Source organism: Lygodium microphyllum, unplaced genomic scaffold (genome assembly GCF_053477565.2).
Source record: "Lygodium microphyllum isolate KBCC unplaced genomic scaffold, Lygodium_microphyllum_v1.1.10 scaffold_31, whole genome shotgun sequence".
NCBI lineage: Eukaryota > Viridiplantae > Streptophyta > Polypodiopsida > Schizaeales > Lygodiaceae > Lygodium > Lygodium microphyllum.
In genome coordinates this window covers 8753443-8771930 of record NW_028229514.1, presented here as the reverse complement: position 1 = coordinate 8771930, position 18488 = coordinate 8753443, and the positions used below count along the sequence as shown (strand labels likewise).

Sequence of the window (18488 nt, the reverse complement as noted above, 5' to 3'; positions counted from 1 at the left end):
AACCAAATACTCAAGGAGATAAAAAGGATAAGTCAAAAACTAAAAAGTATTTCTTGTGATACCTTCTAAAGTGCAATTGCTTGAGGCAATTGTTTAGTCACAAGAGGAACCCACACTATTTCAGAACTTTGTGAGTCAAGTAAAAGAGACTAAGTAGCCACTTCCTCATAATACTACTCATGTTGACATGGAAATTCCAAAGAAGGAGAAGATAGAATCATCAAGTGTTGACTGTAGCCAACATATCCCAAACTAAAAGAATTGTTGTCACCTAAGCCCAAGCATAAAATCCAATAACAATAGCCTAGTTTAGTTTCTCAATCAAATAAAAAGGATCCACAAGGGATAGCTAAGTAAACATCAAAGGATCAACTATCTCCCTCTAAGAGTATTGTCAAGCACATAGTTGGAAATTTCCACACCAAGATTACTTCCCATCAATCCAAGGATCCTAATGCACAGTCATCTCTGATAAACAAGATTCAAAAATCCATTGCATTGGAAACTATTACTTCCAATTCTAAGGTAGAACCCAAAGAGTCATAGTATTTAGCTGGTGTGACCGAGCAGCCTATCACTTCAACTAAGGAACAAGTCTCTAGTACTTCAACCTCACAACCAAATACTAAATCTAGCCCAAATAGCACAGCGAATCCAATTATTTGTAAGTCTTGTTCTTCTCATCTAGAAACTCCAATAAATTTAAAGCTAATTAAGAGATCTCTCATGCATGCTTTACAATTTATGGGATAACAAAAGAATCAATCCAAGGTTATGAGCTCCATGAGACTAGATGAAACCCTATTAACTTCGTTCATTGGTAGACATGTTTATACTAACATTGGAATTTAGAGCATTGATAATGAGAAGCTTGTAGAAAGGCATTTGACATGGTTAGAGCAATCACAAATCTATTGGTGTTGTCCCAGTAGTCCTAGAAGAAGTCATGAAGAAACTAACCAAGGTAGAGCAAGAGAAGCATTGCTTAATTCTTGTGTTTCACCCAGTTTGTGTCAAGTAAGCAAGAAGGAAGTTGTAGCATTAGCTAAGAAAGATAAAGGATGAAGTGATTTTGAAAGAAAATAGTATTCAAGTCAAGGTTTAGCTACATGGTATGGAAGCCATCTAATGATTATTGGTGAAAGAAAGACACTTTGGACTTTAATGAATGATGTAACATATGTAGGCCCTATATATCTCAAAGTACTTAGGATTGTCCATGGTTTCAACATTTCCAAATTTGTTGAAATAGATTCCTTGCGCGAGTGAACTACCCCAAGGCTGAGTGACATCAAGCCTCATCGTTCCTGTGCTTCTACTACCACCTAGAATGTTTTTGAATTACTTGATGTGAAGTAAAGTGATGCACATACAATTTCAACTAACAAGATGACAATAGCAAAGAGAAACATGCTTGAGACTCTACATCCTAAGACCAAAGCTATTAATGTCCCTAGTAACCCATCCCATCATTTAGACCTAGCTGAGCAACTTGAATCACCTAATCCTCTAGAGGACATTGCTTAGACTAACCTCTAAATCAACCTTACTCAACATGACCCTCCTTTTAGCCTCCAACCTTTACTAGTATGTTGACCATTAAATAGCATGGTTACTCAACTGAAAAAGAAAATTAATTTCGTTAAAATACAATGGCTACTCCAAAGTGATGCCATGTTAGCCACATATGCCAAGATCTTTGCAATGACTAGTTTAGGCCTTGTTGAGTGGGGGTTGTTACACAAGTGGATGTGGTTTCTTTGCCACTAGAGTACATATTCTAGGTGTTAGACTGTAGGCCTCATTTGGTAGCAACAACTCTAACAATGGTAGCTATGGTGGTACAAATAATGATCAACCTCATGGTGGATAGCCAATCATGATGATAGAAGAATGAGAGATAAGATCATATTATCTAAGTATAATGGCCAATCATCTCAGACCTTGAAGAGCGGATTTCCAAATTAGAAGAGTACTTTGATGTATTTCAAAGGGTTGATGATCAAGAGATCCACTTTGCTACCTTACACCTAGAGGCTTTGGCCCACACTAGCAATACGTGAAGAAGGAAAATCATCAAGTGAATACTTGGGAGGCCTAGAATAGAGGGGTCTTTTGTGCAAGAATATACCAATCAAGGTGTACTAAGAAATATAAAAGAGATGTTCCTTTGCACTCATGTTTTGAGCTATAAATACCTTGATACAAGGCTACTCAAGGACACATTATGGAGGATACCTACCTATCCACCTTTTGATGCTTCAAGGTAGTAAGGTAATTTTACGCTAGTAAATAGTTCAAGAATGGATCATAAACAAGGGGGGGAAAGTCTAAAAATACTTTAGCATTTGGCAAACAAAAATCTATTCCCATGGAGTCAAATAAGAGATTTGTTTTAAATGTGGAGAGAAATACACAATTGATCATGCAACCAAGTGTGCCTACAAGAGTGCTCAAGCCAAGATTCATAACATACTAGAGTTGAGGATTCAAAGCATGATAATGATGAGTCAAATGCACTTAGGGTTGCTATTGCAAATGAGGATATTGATGAGGACCTTGGGCAAGAACAATTTTATGATCCTAGTGATACTTTCCCTTTTGATCTTGGTAGTAGGATTCTCTTTGATCCAAGAGGGAATGATGAGTCATATACTACCATTAGTTGCTCTATTTCAATGTATGCATGGATAGGATCAAGAAGCCCAAACACGCTCTGCATTAGGAAACATATGAACTCAAAAAGGGTCTTGTAAGAAATTGATTAGATGAATTCTTAACCTTGGATTAGTGTCTCTTCCATGGTCATCATTTCATATTCTTTTGTCCCCTAGATTCCCAACATTCTTAGGCTTCATCCAACTTTTTGTTGTAGGATCCACCTAGAAATAAGGGGTTCTCCTTTTCTTTTCATCCTAGTAACTAGCATTTTTCATCCTCAAAAGGTACCCAATCTTCCAAAAGTGCCATGTTAGCAACTTAGATTTGTTTTTTGCCCAAAAAATGAAAAATTTAAATATCCCATAGAAAATATAATTTTTTTCCTCAAAAGGTACCCAATCTTGTTGCAAGTTAAAATACTAATTTTAATGTCCTTTTTGTATTAATAGCCTCCAAATTAGTTTATAATTTTCTATACCCTCATAAGTGGTTCTTAGAACCTTGCACAAGCATACCTTCCTTATGCCCCACTACTCCTCCTAAGTGACTTTTTTCCTTTAAAAAGTGAAATTTTTCTTAAAAATTTGGTATTTTTTGCCTCTAATGGTGCTTGAACACATTATATACACATTTAAACATTTTTTTGCATTATTTTGCTCTTAATCTTTCTAAATCATTATTATTATGACAAACTTACTCTACTCCATTCTCTCACCTATATTGTATTTCCTAATGGAACTACTTAGGGACATAAATAATCATAAGAGGAAAGTGGGTTTTCATATTCAAGTGGATAAGAGTATGCTCTTACAACAATGAACACTTATAAAAAGCATGGCCTAGATGCAATAATCACTTTCTAATATCATTTAGAGAGAGAAAAATATCAATATTTGGGTAGATAGTTCTTTGTATCCTATAATGATCCTAGTGTCAAGATTGTGGGAGAGAAGGAAGGAGTCTCGCTTGAAGCTTTCTTGCTTGCACAATGGGGGAAGACACACAAGGGTGGAGGCTGAAAACAGTTTTCCTCTTCTTAGTTGTGTAAGCCAAAAGAACTCAAGTACAAAGAAATAGAAGAACCCTATATATGGGTCTCAAACCAAACTCAACTAACTAAGGTGGCATACTAACTGAGCCACGAACTAGAGTAGATAAGGATAGCTATCATGTAGCTATTATTCATGGGCGGTGTACCAACCGTGTCTGACTGACAAGTCGGTGACATAAATACACAACGGTCACCCTGGCGTATCACGAGTGGAGCTCGATATCTCAACACTCCACCTCGAGCTCAATCCCAATTCCTGCACACCAAGCAGGTCTCTGAACTTGCACAGCTTCTCTGCGCCCAATGCCTTCGTGAATATGTCAGCTACCTGATCCTCTGTGCTGACATAAACTAGATCAATAAGACCTAGTAAAACCCTCTCTCGCACATAGTGATAATGCACCTCAATGTGCTTTGTTCTAGCATGATAGATTAGGTTATTTGCCAAGTGTATACTACTCATGTTGTCACAATAAATGACAACTGGTCCATCTGTAGACTGATGCATATCATAAAGTAGCTTATGCAACCAAGCTACCTCACATGCAGCCATTGCTGCACCCCTGTACTCAGCCTCTGTATTCAGCCTCTGTGCTCGACAAGGCAACTGTAGGCTGTTTCTTGCTGCTCCAAGTGACTGCAGCACTCCCAAAAGAGAACACATATCCACTGGTAGATCGTCTATCAGAAATACTACCAGCCCAATCAGCATCAGTGTATCCATGCAACTGTATCTGAACCCCAGTCTCATAAAATAGTCCATACTGCAATGTGGACTTCACATACCTGAGTATGCATCTAGCCGCATCCAAATGTGGTTTCCTTGGAGCCTGCATAAATTGACTTACCAATCCAATAGCATAGCTCAAATCTGGCCTGGTAATAGTCATATAAATCAAACTTCCTACTATGCGTCTGTACATAGTAGGGTCTTCTAGAAGCTCACCTGCATCTGTGCTCAGCTTCACATTTTGCTCCAAAGGAACTGAAATAGGCTTACAGCCTGTCATCCCATATTTGGACAGCATGTCCAATCCATACTGCCTCTGCAAGAGCTGTATCCCACTTGGTGATCTAATCACCTCAATGCCCAAGAAATAACGCAGCTCTTCCAAATCCTTCATCTCAAACTTCTGCTTCAATAGCATTTTCACATGAAGGATATCTTCATCACTGTCACTTGTCATAATCAAATCATCAACATAAATGACAAGTAGCATAATACCTTTCTCTGTTTTTCTCACATAAAGTGAGAAATCTGCCTTGGAAATCTGAAAGTCAATAGTGACAAGATACTGTCCTATCTTGTCAGACCATGCTCTAGGTGCTTGCTTCAAGCCATACAAGGCTTTCTTCAATCTACAAACAAACTCAGGATGAACAGCATGCACATAACCTGGTGGCTGCTCCATATAGACCTCTTCTTGCAAATCACCATGCAAGAAGGCATTCTTTACATCCATCTGATGTAAAGACCATCCCTTTGATGCAGCCATAGCAATGACTGCTCTTACAGTTGCCATCCTTGCAACTGGACTGAATGTTTCTTCATAGTCAATGCCATATGTTTGTGCATACCCCTTGACTACTAATCTTGCCTTATATCTGTTCACAGAACCATCTGCATTGTGCTTCACCTTATAAACCCACTTATAGCCAATTGCATTCTTACCTTTAGGCAAAGGTACTAACTCCCATGTACCATTTGCTTCCAAGGCATCCATTTCTTCATCCATGGCTTTCTCCCATTTTTCTTTTCCCATGGCTTGCTCAAAAGATGTGGGTTCTGGTTCCTGTATCACTTTGACCATATATGCATAGTGAATGGCTGTAAATCCATCATATTTCAGCCTATCCACAGGATACCTAGCTCTCATAGACCTGCACAAAGTAGGTTCACTCCCAGGTGCTCTCAAAACATCCCTGGTCTTCCTTACTCCAGGTGTAACAATAGAAGGAATACCCAACTCATCATCAATGCTCTGTTCTGAGCCACTGGATTCACCATCCACATAAGAGTGACCTGGATTCACATCAAACATGGGCTGATCAACCTTCTCTTTTCCTTTTCGTGATACCTGCATACCACTATCTGCATTACTTTGAGAAGATTCTCCTGATCTCAATCTACCTGTCCATGGCGAAGAATGCGAACCACTACTAGAGGACGCTCCAGGTCCACTAATATTTTGTGACTGCTACTGTGAATTTTGTGCAGCATTACCATTTTGTGCATCTACATCATCAATCACATTTACTGGTTTATACCAGCTACTCATCTCATCAAAAACAACATCTCTGCTCACTGTAAACTTACGAGTAGAAGGGTTATAGCATCTATACCCTTTTTGCTGCAGAGAGTAACCAATAAAGATGCACTTCTCAGCTTTTAGATCCAACTTGGATCTCAACTCATCTGGCACATGTACATAGGCAATGCAACAAAAAATTTTCAAATGAGAAATATATGGTTTCCTACCAGTATACCTCTCCTCTGGAGTCATTCCATGTATTGCTGCAGTGGGAGTCCTGTTCATTATGTAGACTGCTGTAGCAACTGCTTCAGCCCAATAAAAATCTGGCAAGTCTTTTTCATTGAGCATGGCACGAGATATCTCTCCAATATGCATGCTTTTTCTTTCTGCAATTCCATTTTGTTGTGGGGTATGACTGCATAAATATTGCTGCTTTATGCCATGCTCCTGCAGGAACCTTGCAAACTCATTTGAGAGGTACTCTCCCCCTCCATCTGACCTTAGGCATTTTATCTGCAGGCCTATTTCTTTTTCAACCATAGCTTTAAGAGTTTTGAAATGCCCAAAAACTTCACTTTTCTTTTTCATAAAATACACCCAAACTTTTCTGCTATAGTCATCAATAAAACTGACAAAATAATGATAGCCTCCAAGAGATGCAGCTTTAGTTGTCCACACATCAGAGTGGATTAATTCCAATGGCTTCTTACTCTCTTGAATATGTCTAGGAAATGGTTTCCTTGCCTGTTTTCCAAACTGACAGGCTTCACATACCTTATGCATTTCTGCAACCTTGAATTTCGGTAAACCTGCAACAATATTTTGGGCCTGCATTGATTTAAGTCACTGTACATTAACATGACCAATGCGTTTATGCCAGATATCAATATCTGCAACTACACCGGTCCCATGTGCAAACATTGCTGCACTCAATTCAGACATGTCTGCATCCAATGTAAACATTCTGCCCTTCTTCTTTCCTTTTGCTATCAAGCGACCTTTATTTTTCATATCCTCAACAAAGCATCCATGAGGATTAAATCTGACCTGCAAGCCCTGCTCAACCATTTGACCAACAGAAACCAGATTCTTGGTGATATTCAGGACATGAAATACATCGAACAGGTATTTCTTTTTCCCATCCTGCATAGTCAAAGGAATTTTTCCAATCTGCACAATAGGATGTGCAGTATCATCACCAGTCTCCACAAATCCTGGTTTTTCCATTTTCCTTGCATCCTCCATCCATTCTGCATGACCCGTCATATGATTTGATGCACCTGAGTCAACATACCATACATCGTTGTTTTCTTCTGCACTTGTCACAGAATTGTTCATGTGCTGCACCATAAACAGATGCTCATTTCTGTCATCACCCTGTCTACTAGAGGATCCATAATTTCCTTGTTGCAGTTTTCCATTCATGATGTCATTCTGCTTTTTATAACAGTCTTTAGCCATATGACCCATTTTACCACAATAGTAGCATTCAACATTATTGTTTGCATTTTGGCCTCTTTGCCATCCACCACGACCTCTTTGGTTGCCCCTGCCTCTAGAGTTACCACGTCCTCCTCCATAGGACTGGTTTTCTTGAGTTTGCTGCATATTCTGATTTCTACCACGGCCTCCATATCGGCCTCCTCTACCTCTGCCTCTACCTCTTCCAGCATTTGAGTAGAAGACAGCTTCTTTTGAAGTTCCTCCTGAAGAAGATGCACCACCATTTCTTTGCTCCTCAGAAATTAGAAGAGCAATCAGCTCCTCAAAATCAGGAAATCTTTCACGAACTGAAGTGGATGTTCGAAACTGTGCATAATGCTTTCCTAGACCATTCAAGGTCACAGAAACTAAATCATCATCTTCCACTGGTGACCCAATGGAAGCAAGTGCATCTGCAATCTTCTTCACCTTCATGTGGTAGTCGTTGATGCTCATATTTTCTCTTTGCACATTGTGCAACTCTTGCTTGAGCTGCATTTTCCTAGCTTGTGTATTTGTGCTATACATTTTTGACAAAGTATCCCATGCCTCCTTTGGCGTACTTGCATCCTGAATATGCACAATCATAGAGTCTGAAATGCTGATAGACAGCCAGTACATAACTTTCCTGGCTCTCTCATGCCATGTTTTAAATGCCTGCATTTGCTGTTGATTGGGAACATGAGGAAGAACTGGTTCTTCTTCATTTCCTGCAACAAATTCCCAATATCCTTTTCCCATAAGGAAATTCGTCATTCTAAACTTCCATGCTTGGAAGTTGTTCTTGTCAAGCTTTTCAGTGACAATCTGTGAAAGAGAATCAGATGCCATTACAGAACACAGCAAAAAATTCTGTCACTGCAAAAAACACAGCTTCACCCTCACAAGGGAAAATCTGCAAAACTGGCGAAAGTGGTATTTGACCACACAGTCACTTCCTAGTGACGATTTTGCATCAACAGGCAACAGGGATGATTCTGTAACTCCCAATGTCTCTGCGCACAAGCATACGATGCAATTTCTGCAGTAACTTTTCACCAACCTGTAGAACAGTGGCTGCACAGCATAAAACTGGGCCTTTTCCTGAGTGCGTGTAGAAAACTTCCGCCTCCAAAACAGGCCCCAAAATGGCCTCAAATCGAAAAAACAAGGTCGCCGAGGGCTATCATGTAGCTATTATTCATGGGCGGTGTACCAACCGCGTCTGCAACTGACAAGTCGGTGACATAAATACACAATGGTCACCCTGGCGTATCATGAGTGGAGCTCGATATCTCAACACCTAGCACTAGGTTAGATCCACCTTTTAATTCCACTTCTTTGTTGCTCACTTTTGTTAGTTGGTGAACAAGGTCTACTAGATTATTACAAATGCTTAGGTGGCAATCTTCAGTTGCATCAATATTATCAATCATTGTTATATAACACTCACCAATCTTGGATACAATTCGAAGGTTCTCTAAATGTATTGCAAGAAGCCCATTAAGATCACGAAAACAAAGTGCAAAAACATGAAGAAGAATTGAAGCAATGCAAATACAAGGCACAAAGAGACGGCAGAGGACACACAATAAACTTTGACCTTGGAGGAGGGTAATGCTTCATTGAAATTACATTTGGAGAAAATGGAGAAGGATAAGAAGCGAAGTTCCAAAGGTGCAAGAAAACCTCCATGGGTTACAAGGAAAGAAAATGTTGTTAAAGGTGGCAGCAACTAGCAGCTTTTAAAGCCAAGAGCTACCAGCAGGGTATCAAGGAGCCAACAAGTGTAGAAGCAATAAAAACTACCTAGTATGGTACATGGACAGAGGGAACATTGCTACAAGCAATGGCCTATATAAAGGAAGGGAGTGAATCATTGTTGTTGTTGTTTGAACAATCCTAGAGATCAAGTTTCAAAGGGTTCTCTTGCTTTACTGCCATATCCTTTCTGAGTTTCTTCTACCAGTCTCTCTTGATTGGCATCTTGAGTGCTCTCTTTCAATAAGCAAAGCCTATGTGGTATTGTCTATTGTCACTACATCTGATAGTAGTACTGTCTTTGTCTTATATCTCATAGTTGTTCAATACTTGTGGTCATGCACTAGTTGTTGCCAAAGTCTTGTGTTGAGACTATATCAGCCTATAGTTGTATTATCCTTAGTTTAGCAATACATTTTGCATTGATCTTTGAGTAGATTTGGTGTTTGATCTCTTTGCTATGATTATGCCTTGCTTTGTAACCCAATTGTTGATTTTCAAAAGTGATGTAAGTGTTTGTATCTTCTATGATTGCCTCTTTGTTGAAACGAAATACCTAGCCCATTGGCCACCTAGCACCAAAACCATGAAGGTGATGTGTGGACAACACTTTCTTTACTCTATTGTTCCCCTCCACCTGCTCTCCTTATCCCACCATATCAACTCTTGATACCTATGATGAATGTCACCCACAAGTCTTAACCTAAGGCTAGACCCTTGCACGAGCCTACTCACTGGACCTAATGGAACAACACTCTAAAGACCAAGTCCTCAAAAAGAAGGACCAAATAGAGAAAGACACTAACAACCTAGTCATCAAGCAAGACTAGCCACCCTAGGAGTGCTAACCCCCCAAATTTCTATGCTAAACTTGTATTTTTCAAGTCTAAGGGCCAAAAGAACCAATGGGATAAGGAGCCTCAAGAGGACAACACTCCACTTTGATGATCCTCACAAACTCAAAAGTAGCTGCTGAAGACTCAAGTGAAGACTAGAGTGAAGTGACAGTAGTGAGCTATGAAAAGACACTGTAGTGGCTCTGGTGACTCTTCATATCAGACATACCTCTTGGGAGGGGTATCCATGACCTAAGAGGGATTATTGAGAGTGATTTTGAGAGATTGTAGTGAGGATATGATGTATTATTGATGGAGAGAGAGAGAGAGAGAGTCAGAGATAGCCAATTCTACTGAACAGAGTGATTGTATATGAGAGATTGAGAGAGAAGACTATGAAGATATTGAAGATGAATACTATGTGATGTATTTCCATTCAAAGATGGTGTATTCCTTTGCTTTCTTTGTTATATTGATGGATTTTGTGAAGATATTGAAGAATATGGTTGATTCTATCAAATCCGTGGGAGATCTACATGATGTTGTATGAAGATTTGTTGTGCCTAGTGTTCTTTTCTTCATTGTGATCATATGAAACATGATAAACAAGCTTGTTCATGTTACAAGATAGATTTTCTTGCAAGAGAGTTCCCTTTTCCTTGGTGTTCCTCTTGGGGCTCCATGTTTTTGGTGTGCAGCCGGGGAAACTTCTTCCACTGAAGAGTTGGAATTTCTCATAATCAAAGCCACTTTCCACAAGAAGTTCATCCCACAATGGCGGAAACACATCACTATCATGATGCGTGCTCTATGTGGTGGACAGTTTCCTCTTCCTGTTGAAGCAGCAAAAACTTGCATCTTGGTGGCAAACTGTTTGGGAATAAACTGAAGAGTAGAAACAGAGAGAATGACCATCCATGGAAGATTTGGCATTCATTGAGAAGTTTCCAAACATCATCAAGTGGGAGATTGTGAAGAAGCTTCAGGAGTCTTGGTCTGTAGAGGTTCACAAAGACAAGAAGGAAAAGAGTTGGAATTTGTTTGTGGATGCTCAATAGCAAGATACGTGGGATGCTTGGTGCACTGATGATCTTTTGTTTGTTCAGTTGGCAACCCACTAGAAGTTGGTAGACCGAGTGTTTTTCACAACATACACTGTTGAAACCATCAGAAGCTGGCATTACTATGATGATGGCACCACCACAATGCTCAGACGTATGCATTTTGACACCTTCAAAACCGAATACCTTCCTCTGTGCAGTGGAATGAAAGCAGAATTCAGGGACGTTGAAAAGAAAGAAGTAGAAGAAATGTTGGCAAGAGAGTCCTCCAGAGACTGAAGCCTTCTGTTAACCCTCTGTGGAGCACTAACAACATAGTGGAGCCAACCCCCTAATGAATGATGCAATAAAGAGGCAAGCGTTAGAACGAGTCCAGAGGTACGTGAGAAGAGAGAAAGAAAAATCAAGGCTGAGAACGAGCTTGCAGCAGAAGCCGCCTTTGACACCCTTGCGGAACTCTTTACAGAAGTCCCCATGGCACATCAAGCCCTTCCTCCTCCTGCTGGAGGTCCACTTCCAAGCCAGATCCGTCCTGGAAATATTGATGACAGGCTAGCGAATGTAGTTCCATTGCCAGTTTTTAAGGGAGAGTACAATGAAGACCCCGATCTTCATGTAGCAGAGTCTATGGTAGCATGTGTGGCGAACAATGCCAGAACCCCTGAGCATTGGTTGGCAATATTCCCCGCCAATTTTAAGGGTGCGGCGTTTCAGTGGTATGAGAGACAAGCAGCAAGAACTTTTGGCACATGGGACGACCTGAAGTTGGCCTTCCTCACTAAATTCAGGTGTGAAGGTTTTAAGAGCGGATGCGAGAGGAATTTATGAACCTAAGTCAGTCTTCTGGAGAAAGAGTAGAAGCGTATGTCTCACGAATGGAATCCATCCTGAAGAGATGGACTAACCATAATTTAGATGATGGTATTCAAAAGGGGGTGTTTCTCAGAGGATTACAACCAGAAGTCCGTAAGTTTGTGGAGCTGCAAAGACCAGCCACACTGCAAGCTACAACAGAAGGTGCAAGACTGTACGATGAAGTGGAAGCTAGATTGGCGATGAATCCAGGAAGAGGAGTCCTACCTCCTCTGATGCCAGTAATGATGTACCCACCAAATGCAGTCCCAGGGACTGTCCCCTACCCCTACCAACAGATGCCCCCAGTATCACAGTACAGTGCACCAAATCCACAGTGGCCACAATCCATGCCTCAAATGATGGTTCAACCACAACAACAATGGTCCCAACCAATTTCCTCAATGCCAAATCAGCAGCAACAGTGGAATCCTACCAACTGGAGTCAACAGCCAACAGTTCAAATAGGAGCTCTGAATCAAAACCAGAACAGAGATTCCTCTGCACCAGCCCAACCTGTTTATGCAGTGATTACAAAGACTCCTCAAAACCCTCCTGCCAGTGCCTCAGGAGGAGAAAGTTTGAAGGACTACTTATCCAACTCAGTTGCAAACATCAAAAAGGAGTTGATGGATGTGATTACAGAGCAGCTACAGACGCTGAAAGTGAACACCGTTAGCATATCCAACGCTGCAGGAGCAGGAAGAGATGTGATGCGGTCAAATACTTGGTGTGGTAAGTGTCATCAAGCAGGCCATTTAGCCATTGAATGTACACGAAAACCAACCATTCCTGGAGCCTTCTATTCCTACTGTTTGCGGAAGAACCATACAAAGGACATTTGCTCTCTGAAGAAGATGCATGATAGGAGAAGGAAGGAAGAAGACGCAAGATTTAACTTGTTGGAATCCAAAATGACAACACAGGATATTGGACCCAAGCCTAGAGAGTTTGGTCCTAATTTTGGACCCAGAAGATTTCCCTCTCAAAGTTAGAGAGGAAGACAGTCTGGTGGTGGTCAGAGATCAGAAGTGGAGTGTTACAGATGTGGAGAAAAAGGACACATCTCACCAAATTGTCCAAATCCCAGAAGGTCAGTGGATTACAAGCCCTTATGCAGTCGATGCAAAGGAGAAGGCCACACTGCAAAATACTGTCCAAGCCCAGCCCCAGTGAAAAATAGTGCTACTGATAGTCCGGCCAAGGCCCAAGAGCCTACCTCCAATTTAGTGGAATTGGAAGTTGTTGCCATCACACGTGCAAAGAAGAAGGAACCACCTATCCAGAAAGAAAATAATCCTCCTACCAGAACAATGAAGTTCAATCTTCCCCCAGAAGAACAGAACAGAACAGAGCCTGACAGTGCCGTACAGAGTCCTACAGTGCCACAGAGAGTTACAGAGACAGTTCCAGAGACAGGGCCAGAGGTCCAGGAGATAGAAGAGGAGGAAGTGCCACAAGTGGCAGAAGAAGTTCCCATGATACATCTGTTGGAATAATGAAGGAATATGAAAATGGGTGTTGCCCCATTTCCTAACCGGTTAGAGAAGCCAGTGGATCCTATTAAGGAATACAATCTGGTCAGAGATCTAGATACCTTTAAACCAAACCTTACATTCCGACAATTATTGATGTTGTCTCCCAGTTACCGGAAAAGGTTCAAAAGTATACTGACAAGAAGACGTGGTTTAAGGATTGCTCCCTCAACAGCGACAAAGTCCAACAAAGCTCCAGAGCCTGTCAAAGAAGTGGACGTGGCTAACGCCTTCCTAGATCCGGGTACTCCAGAGACTGGCATGTGGATAGACAACTGCTTCATTGCAAATGCAGTGATTGATGGAGGATCATCAGTAAACATTATGACGGATGTAACAATGAAGGATCTAGGCCTACAAGGTGTGCAACCCACCCAATGGCTCATCAGACTAGCGGATCAGAGCAGAATTAAGCCTTTGGGCATTCTCCCATATGTGAAGACTACAGTGGCTGGAAAAGATTATTGGCTAACCTATCTGGTGGTGAAGCCAAACTCTTATGGTACATCCTATCCTCTGTTACTGGGCAGACCATGGCTTTTTAAAGCCCGAGCAAGGACGGATTGGTTCAAAGGAACCTTGACCTTGGGTAGAGGACCCAACAAAGTGGTGCTGAAACTGTATGGTTCTCAAAAAGGACATGGATCCACCTCCTTGGAATTATCTTCTGACTCCCCTAATGAGGCTACAGATGGAACATCAGCAGATGAAGATGCTGTCAAACAGATCCTTCCCAAGAAAACAGTGGCACGTTCCTTGACAGTGGATACTGTAAGCCGACTTCCGAAAGATGCACAGCCATTATCAATGGGTGAATACTTCCTGCCTGAACCAGGAATGTCTTCTGAAATCACTTCTGATAGTGAGATAGAAGCATGGATGTACTGCTCTCCCTGTTACATGGCCATAGCAGAGCTAGAGACAGAGGCAGAAGATGAAATAGAGAACATATTCTTCTCTTACAGAGCTCCTACAGAAACATAAGCAGAAACGGAAACCGAGACAAAAACAGAGACAGAGACAGAAACAGAGACAGAGACAGAGACAGAAGCAGAAGCAGAAGCAGAGACAGAAATAGAGACAGAAGAGGATGGATATGATATGGAAGAAGAAGGTTATGAAAGTGAACCAGAAGAATCTATCCCACCCGAAGAGGATACATTTGAAGAAGAAGGTCCAAAAGCATCAGAAGCAGACGAGCTCATGCTATGGGACAGAATGGTGATGGTACCATTTGGTCTGGTAAATGGATCTTCTCATATGCAAAATCTTTATAAGAAATGGGTTAAGAAGAACAAGCCATCTTTCAGCAGTGTCTCATGCCATCCTAACCCATCTTTGCCAAGAAAAGATGATGATGATGCACCATGCCAACAAGCACCAGTCCCACAAACCCAACAGAAATCAGAGGGTCCCTGTTATGTGACGTTCCTGGATGCGTCACCAGAAGATGAGTCTTCAAGCCAAGAGGTAATTAATTTTGAAACCAAATCCGAAATGGCTCTAATCCCATTTCAACATCTTAAGGAACAACCTAAGTCTCCACCAAAAGAAGAAGTTGGTTCTAGTGGGACATCAGAAGAGGACATCACTCCCTTGAAGGAGTCGAATCTGTATCTAGAGGCACTCCGCGGGACCTTCATCCGTGAAGTAGAAGGTGAAAGGCAGTTAACCTTTGTGGATTCAGATGGCATTGAACGCCACTTGAAGGTGGATAGCAGCCTCCCAGAAGAGGAGTTGTCAACCTTGTACAACTTGTTGAAAGAGAATTTTGACGTGTTTGCGTGGTCCTACAAAGACCTAAAGGGGATCGATCCCACAATATGTCAGCATCATATTGACTTGGAGCCTGATGCCAAGCCAGTATGGCAACGATAGAGGCGAATGAACCCGAATTATTCCACATTGGTGAAAGCAGAGCTGCTGAAGCTTCTGGAAGCGGAGTTCATCTATCCAGTGGAAAATAGTGAATGGGTTTCACCCATCGTGGTTGTACCCAAGAAGAATGGCAAGCTTCGTATATGTGTGGATTTCCGCAAGCTCAATTTCAAGACAAAGAAGGATCACTTTCCTATCCCTTTCACAGACCAACTGTTGGACACAGTGGCAAGACATGAGCTTTATTCCCTTCTAGATGGATTCAGCGGATACAACCAAGTGCAGATAGCAGAAGAGGACCAATCCAAAACAACCTTCACCACAGAATGGGGGACCTATGCTTACCGAGTGATACCGTTTGGACTCTACAATGCCCCTGCTACTTTCCAGCGAGTCATGATGGCCGCATTTCAAAATCATTTGCACGACTTTATTGAGGTATATTTGGATGACTTCTGTGTCTATAGTTTGATCCGTGAACACTAGGGAAATTTGGAACAATGCTTTGACCGATGCCGGGAGTATGGGATTTCCCTCAACCCCGACAAATGCATATTTGGGGTCTCTTCTGGAGTTCTGTTGGGCCACATTGTCTCTGCACAAGGGATATCAATAAACCCTGCAAAGATTGAAAAGATCGTAGCTCTAACAGCACCCACCAACCTCAAACAGTTGAGGGGATTCTTAGGCCATGTGGGTTACTACAGAAGGTTCATAGCCCATTTTGCAACAAAGGCAACCTCCTTGCACAAGCTTCTGAGGAAAGATGCAGAGTTTACTTGGACAGAAGAATGTGACAAATCCTTCCACACTCTGAAGCAGTGTTTGATTGAGGCACCCATTCTGCAGCCTCCTGATTGGACGAAGGAGTTCCATGTACATACTGATGCATCTATTGAAGGCTTAGGCGCAGTCCTATGCCAAAAGGGCTCCTCAAAGCTGGATCAACCAAACTATTACGCAAGCCAAAAAGTCACTGATAGGGAACGGAACTATACAGTGACAGGGCTGGAGTGCTTGGCAATGGTGTTTGCCCTAGAGAAGTTTCGCCACTACCTCCTATCCACCCACTTTAAATTTTATGTGGATCATGAGGCCCTGTCCTTCCTGATGAACAAAGCAGATGTGAAAGGACGAATGATGAGATGGCTCCTTCTATTCCAGGAGTTCGACTTTGAGGTGATTACTAAGCCTGGTCTTTCCCATGTTTTGGCTGATCATCTGTCGCGTATCCCACAAACTGCAAACGAGGAGTAGGATGATCCAGACCTCCCTCATGCTTCCCTATTCCTGGTAGAAACTATAACTCCCTCGTATGCAGACATTGCCAATCTCCTGGAAACCCAACAGTATCCTCCTGGTATCTCTAGTCGGGAAAGGAAGAAGCTTATGCTAGAATCAGCCCCCTACACCCTGCTAGAGGTGGTGCATTGTACAAGAAAGGCAAAGATGAAGTGCTCCGAAGATGTGTTGCAGGAGATGAGATTGGGATTGTTCTGAAGGCTTTCCATGACGAGCCATGTGGAGGTCACTTTGCAGGAGAAGCTACAGCTAGGAAGGCTCTGCTAGCAAGATACTGGTGGCCTACCCTTCATAAGGATGCCTATGATTACTGTAAAAGATATGATGCTTGTCAGCGTATGGAGAAACCCACCAAGACAAATGCCATGCCACTACAACCTGTCCTTCCCCTGAAGCCGTTTGAGAAGTGGGGCATTGACTTCGTAGGCCCAATCGACCCTCTCACCAGAAGGAAACAAAATAGATACATCCTTGTATGTACGGATTATGTTACAAAGTGGTGTGAAGCTAAAGCCCTAAAGCGGGACGATGGTAACAGCGTGGCCTTGTTCATATACGAGAATATCATCACCCATTTTGGCAGTCCTTTGGAGCTGGTAAGTGACAGAGGCACTCATTTCCTTAACAAAGTCATGGAAGAGTTGACAGAGCTGTATAAGATCCGCCATCGCAAGTCCACTCCTTATTACCCTAGAGCCAACGGCAGAGTCGAAGTCACCAATCACATCCTCTGCTCGATTCTGACAAGAACAATTGCCGCACATCGTCGTGATTGGGATGATCGACTTATAGAGGCCCTCTGGGCGTACAGAACCTCTCATAAAGCAGCAACAGGACAGACACCCTTCTAGCTGGTGTATGGTACAGAAGCTATTTTCCCTGTTGAACTGGAATTACCCTCTTTGAGAGTGGCTATCAAAGAGCGTTTGGGGGACGATGATTCACTGTAACGCCGTCTCCTGCACCTGGAATGTTTGGATGAAATTTGCAGGATGGCTCTACAGTGCATGGAAGCCACGCAAGCTCGACGTAAGGCTTACCATGATAGCTTCATCAAGCACAAGGAGTTCAAAGAAGGTGATTTGGTCCTAGCCTATGATTCACGATTTGGCAAGTTTCCTGGCAAGCTTCAACAGTGGTGGATGGGCCCATATAAGGTACTTGCCGTCAACCCTAATGGCTCTGTCCAAGTGCAGACCGTTGATGCCTCTGATGATCCCTTCCTGATTAATGGATATCGCCTGAAGAAGTACTTCCCTCCTTGGGGATCTTGACAATTACGGTCACTTGATCCTTTCCCTCATTGGCGCAGCACTCTACTTCTTATGATGCTACTTCTGATAGCCGTGCTTCAGTCACTCCTGATGAGATGGACGCAACCCTCTGTCCCCTCAACCCTACCTTCCAGCCTTGATTTCTTATCCTCTATTTTCCACCAGCGACAGTGGCGAGGTGGGTTCTGACAAATGGTATTTCTACCATTCCCTTGTTTAATTTGAAGAGAAAAAAAAGAAAAAAAGAAAGAAAAAAAAAACATATCGGTCATGGGAGAAAAGGACTTAGGTCCCTGTCATGACGACCTATTCTTCGAGAAAAGGTGGAAACACCCTCGGGAATAGGGGAAAACAAACAAAAAATCTATTTTAAAAAAAGAAGAAAAAAAAGGAAAAAATAAGAAAAAAAAAACTGTTATGAGAGAAAAGGAAGTAATTCCCTGTCATAGCAGGCCTCGTTCCAAGAAAAGGTGGCACACACCCTTGGGCGAGAAGCTGGCTGTGGAAAACGTGGTAACACCCAGCAGTCCAGAAAGTGGATTCATCACTTGAAATTTCTAG

General features: G+C 42.0%; 1 protein-coding gene across 1 annotated transcript in view; it reads right to left on the bottom strand.

The window, feature by feature from the left end:
- Positions 1-18488, bottom strand: part of LOC148009297 (uncharacterized) — a 162613-nt gene that overhangs the window by 43318 nt on the left and 100807 nt on the right. Inside the window, exon 5 of the mRNA XM_087673530.1 lies at positions 14437-14443. Within this exon, the coding sequence (XP_087529656.1) occupies positions 14437-14443 (7 nt within the window). The remainder of the gene's footprint in view (positions 1-14436; positions 14444-18488) is intronic.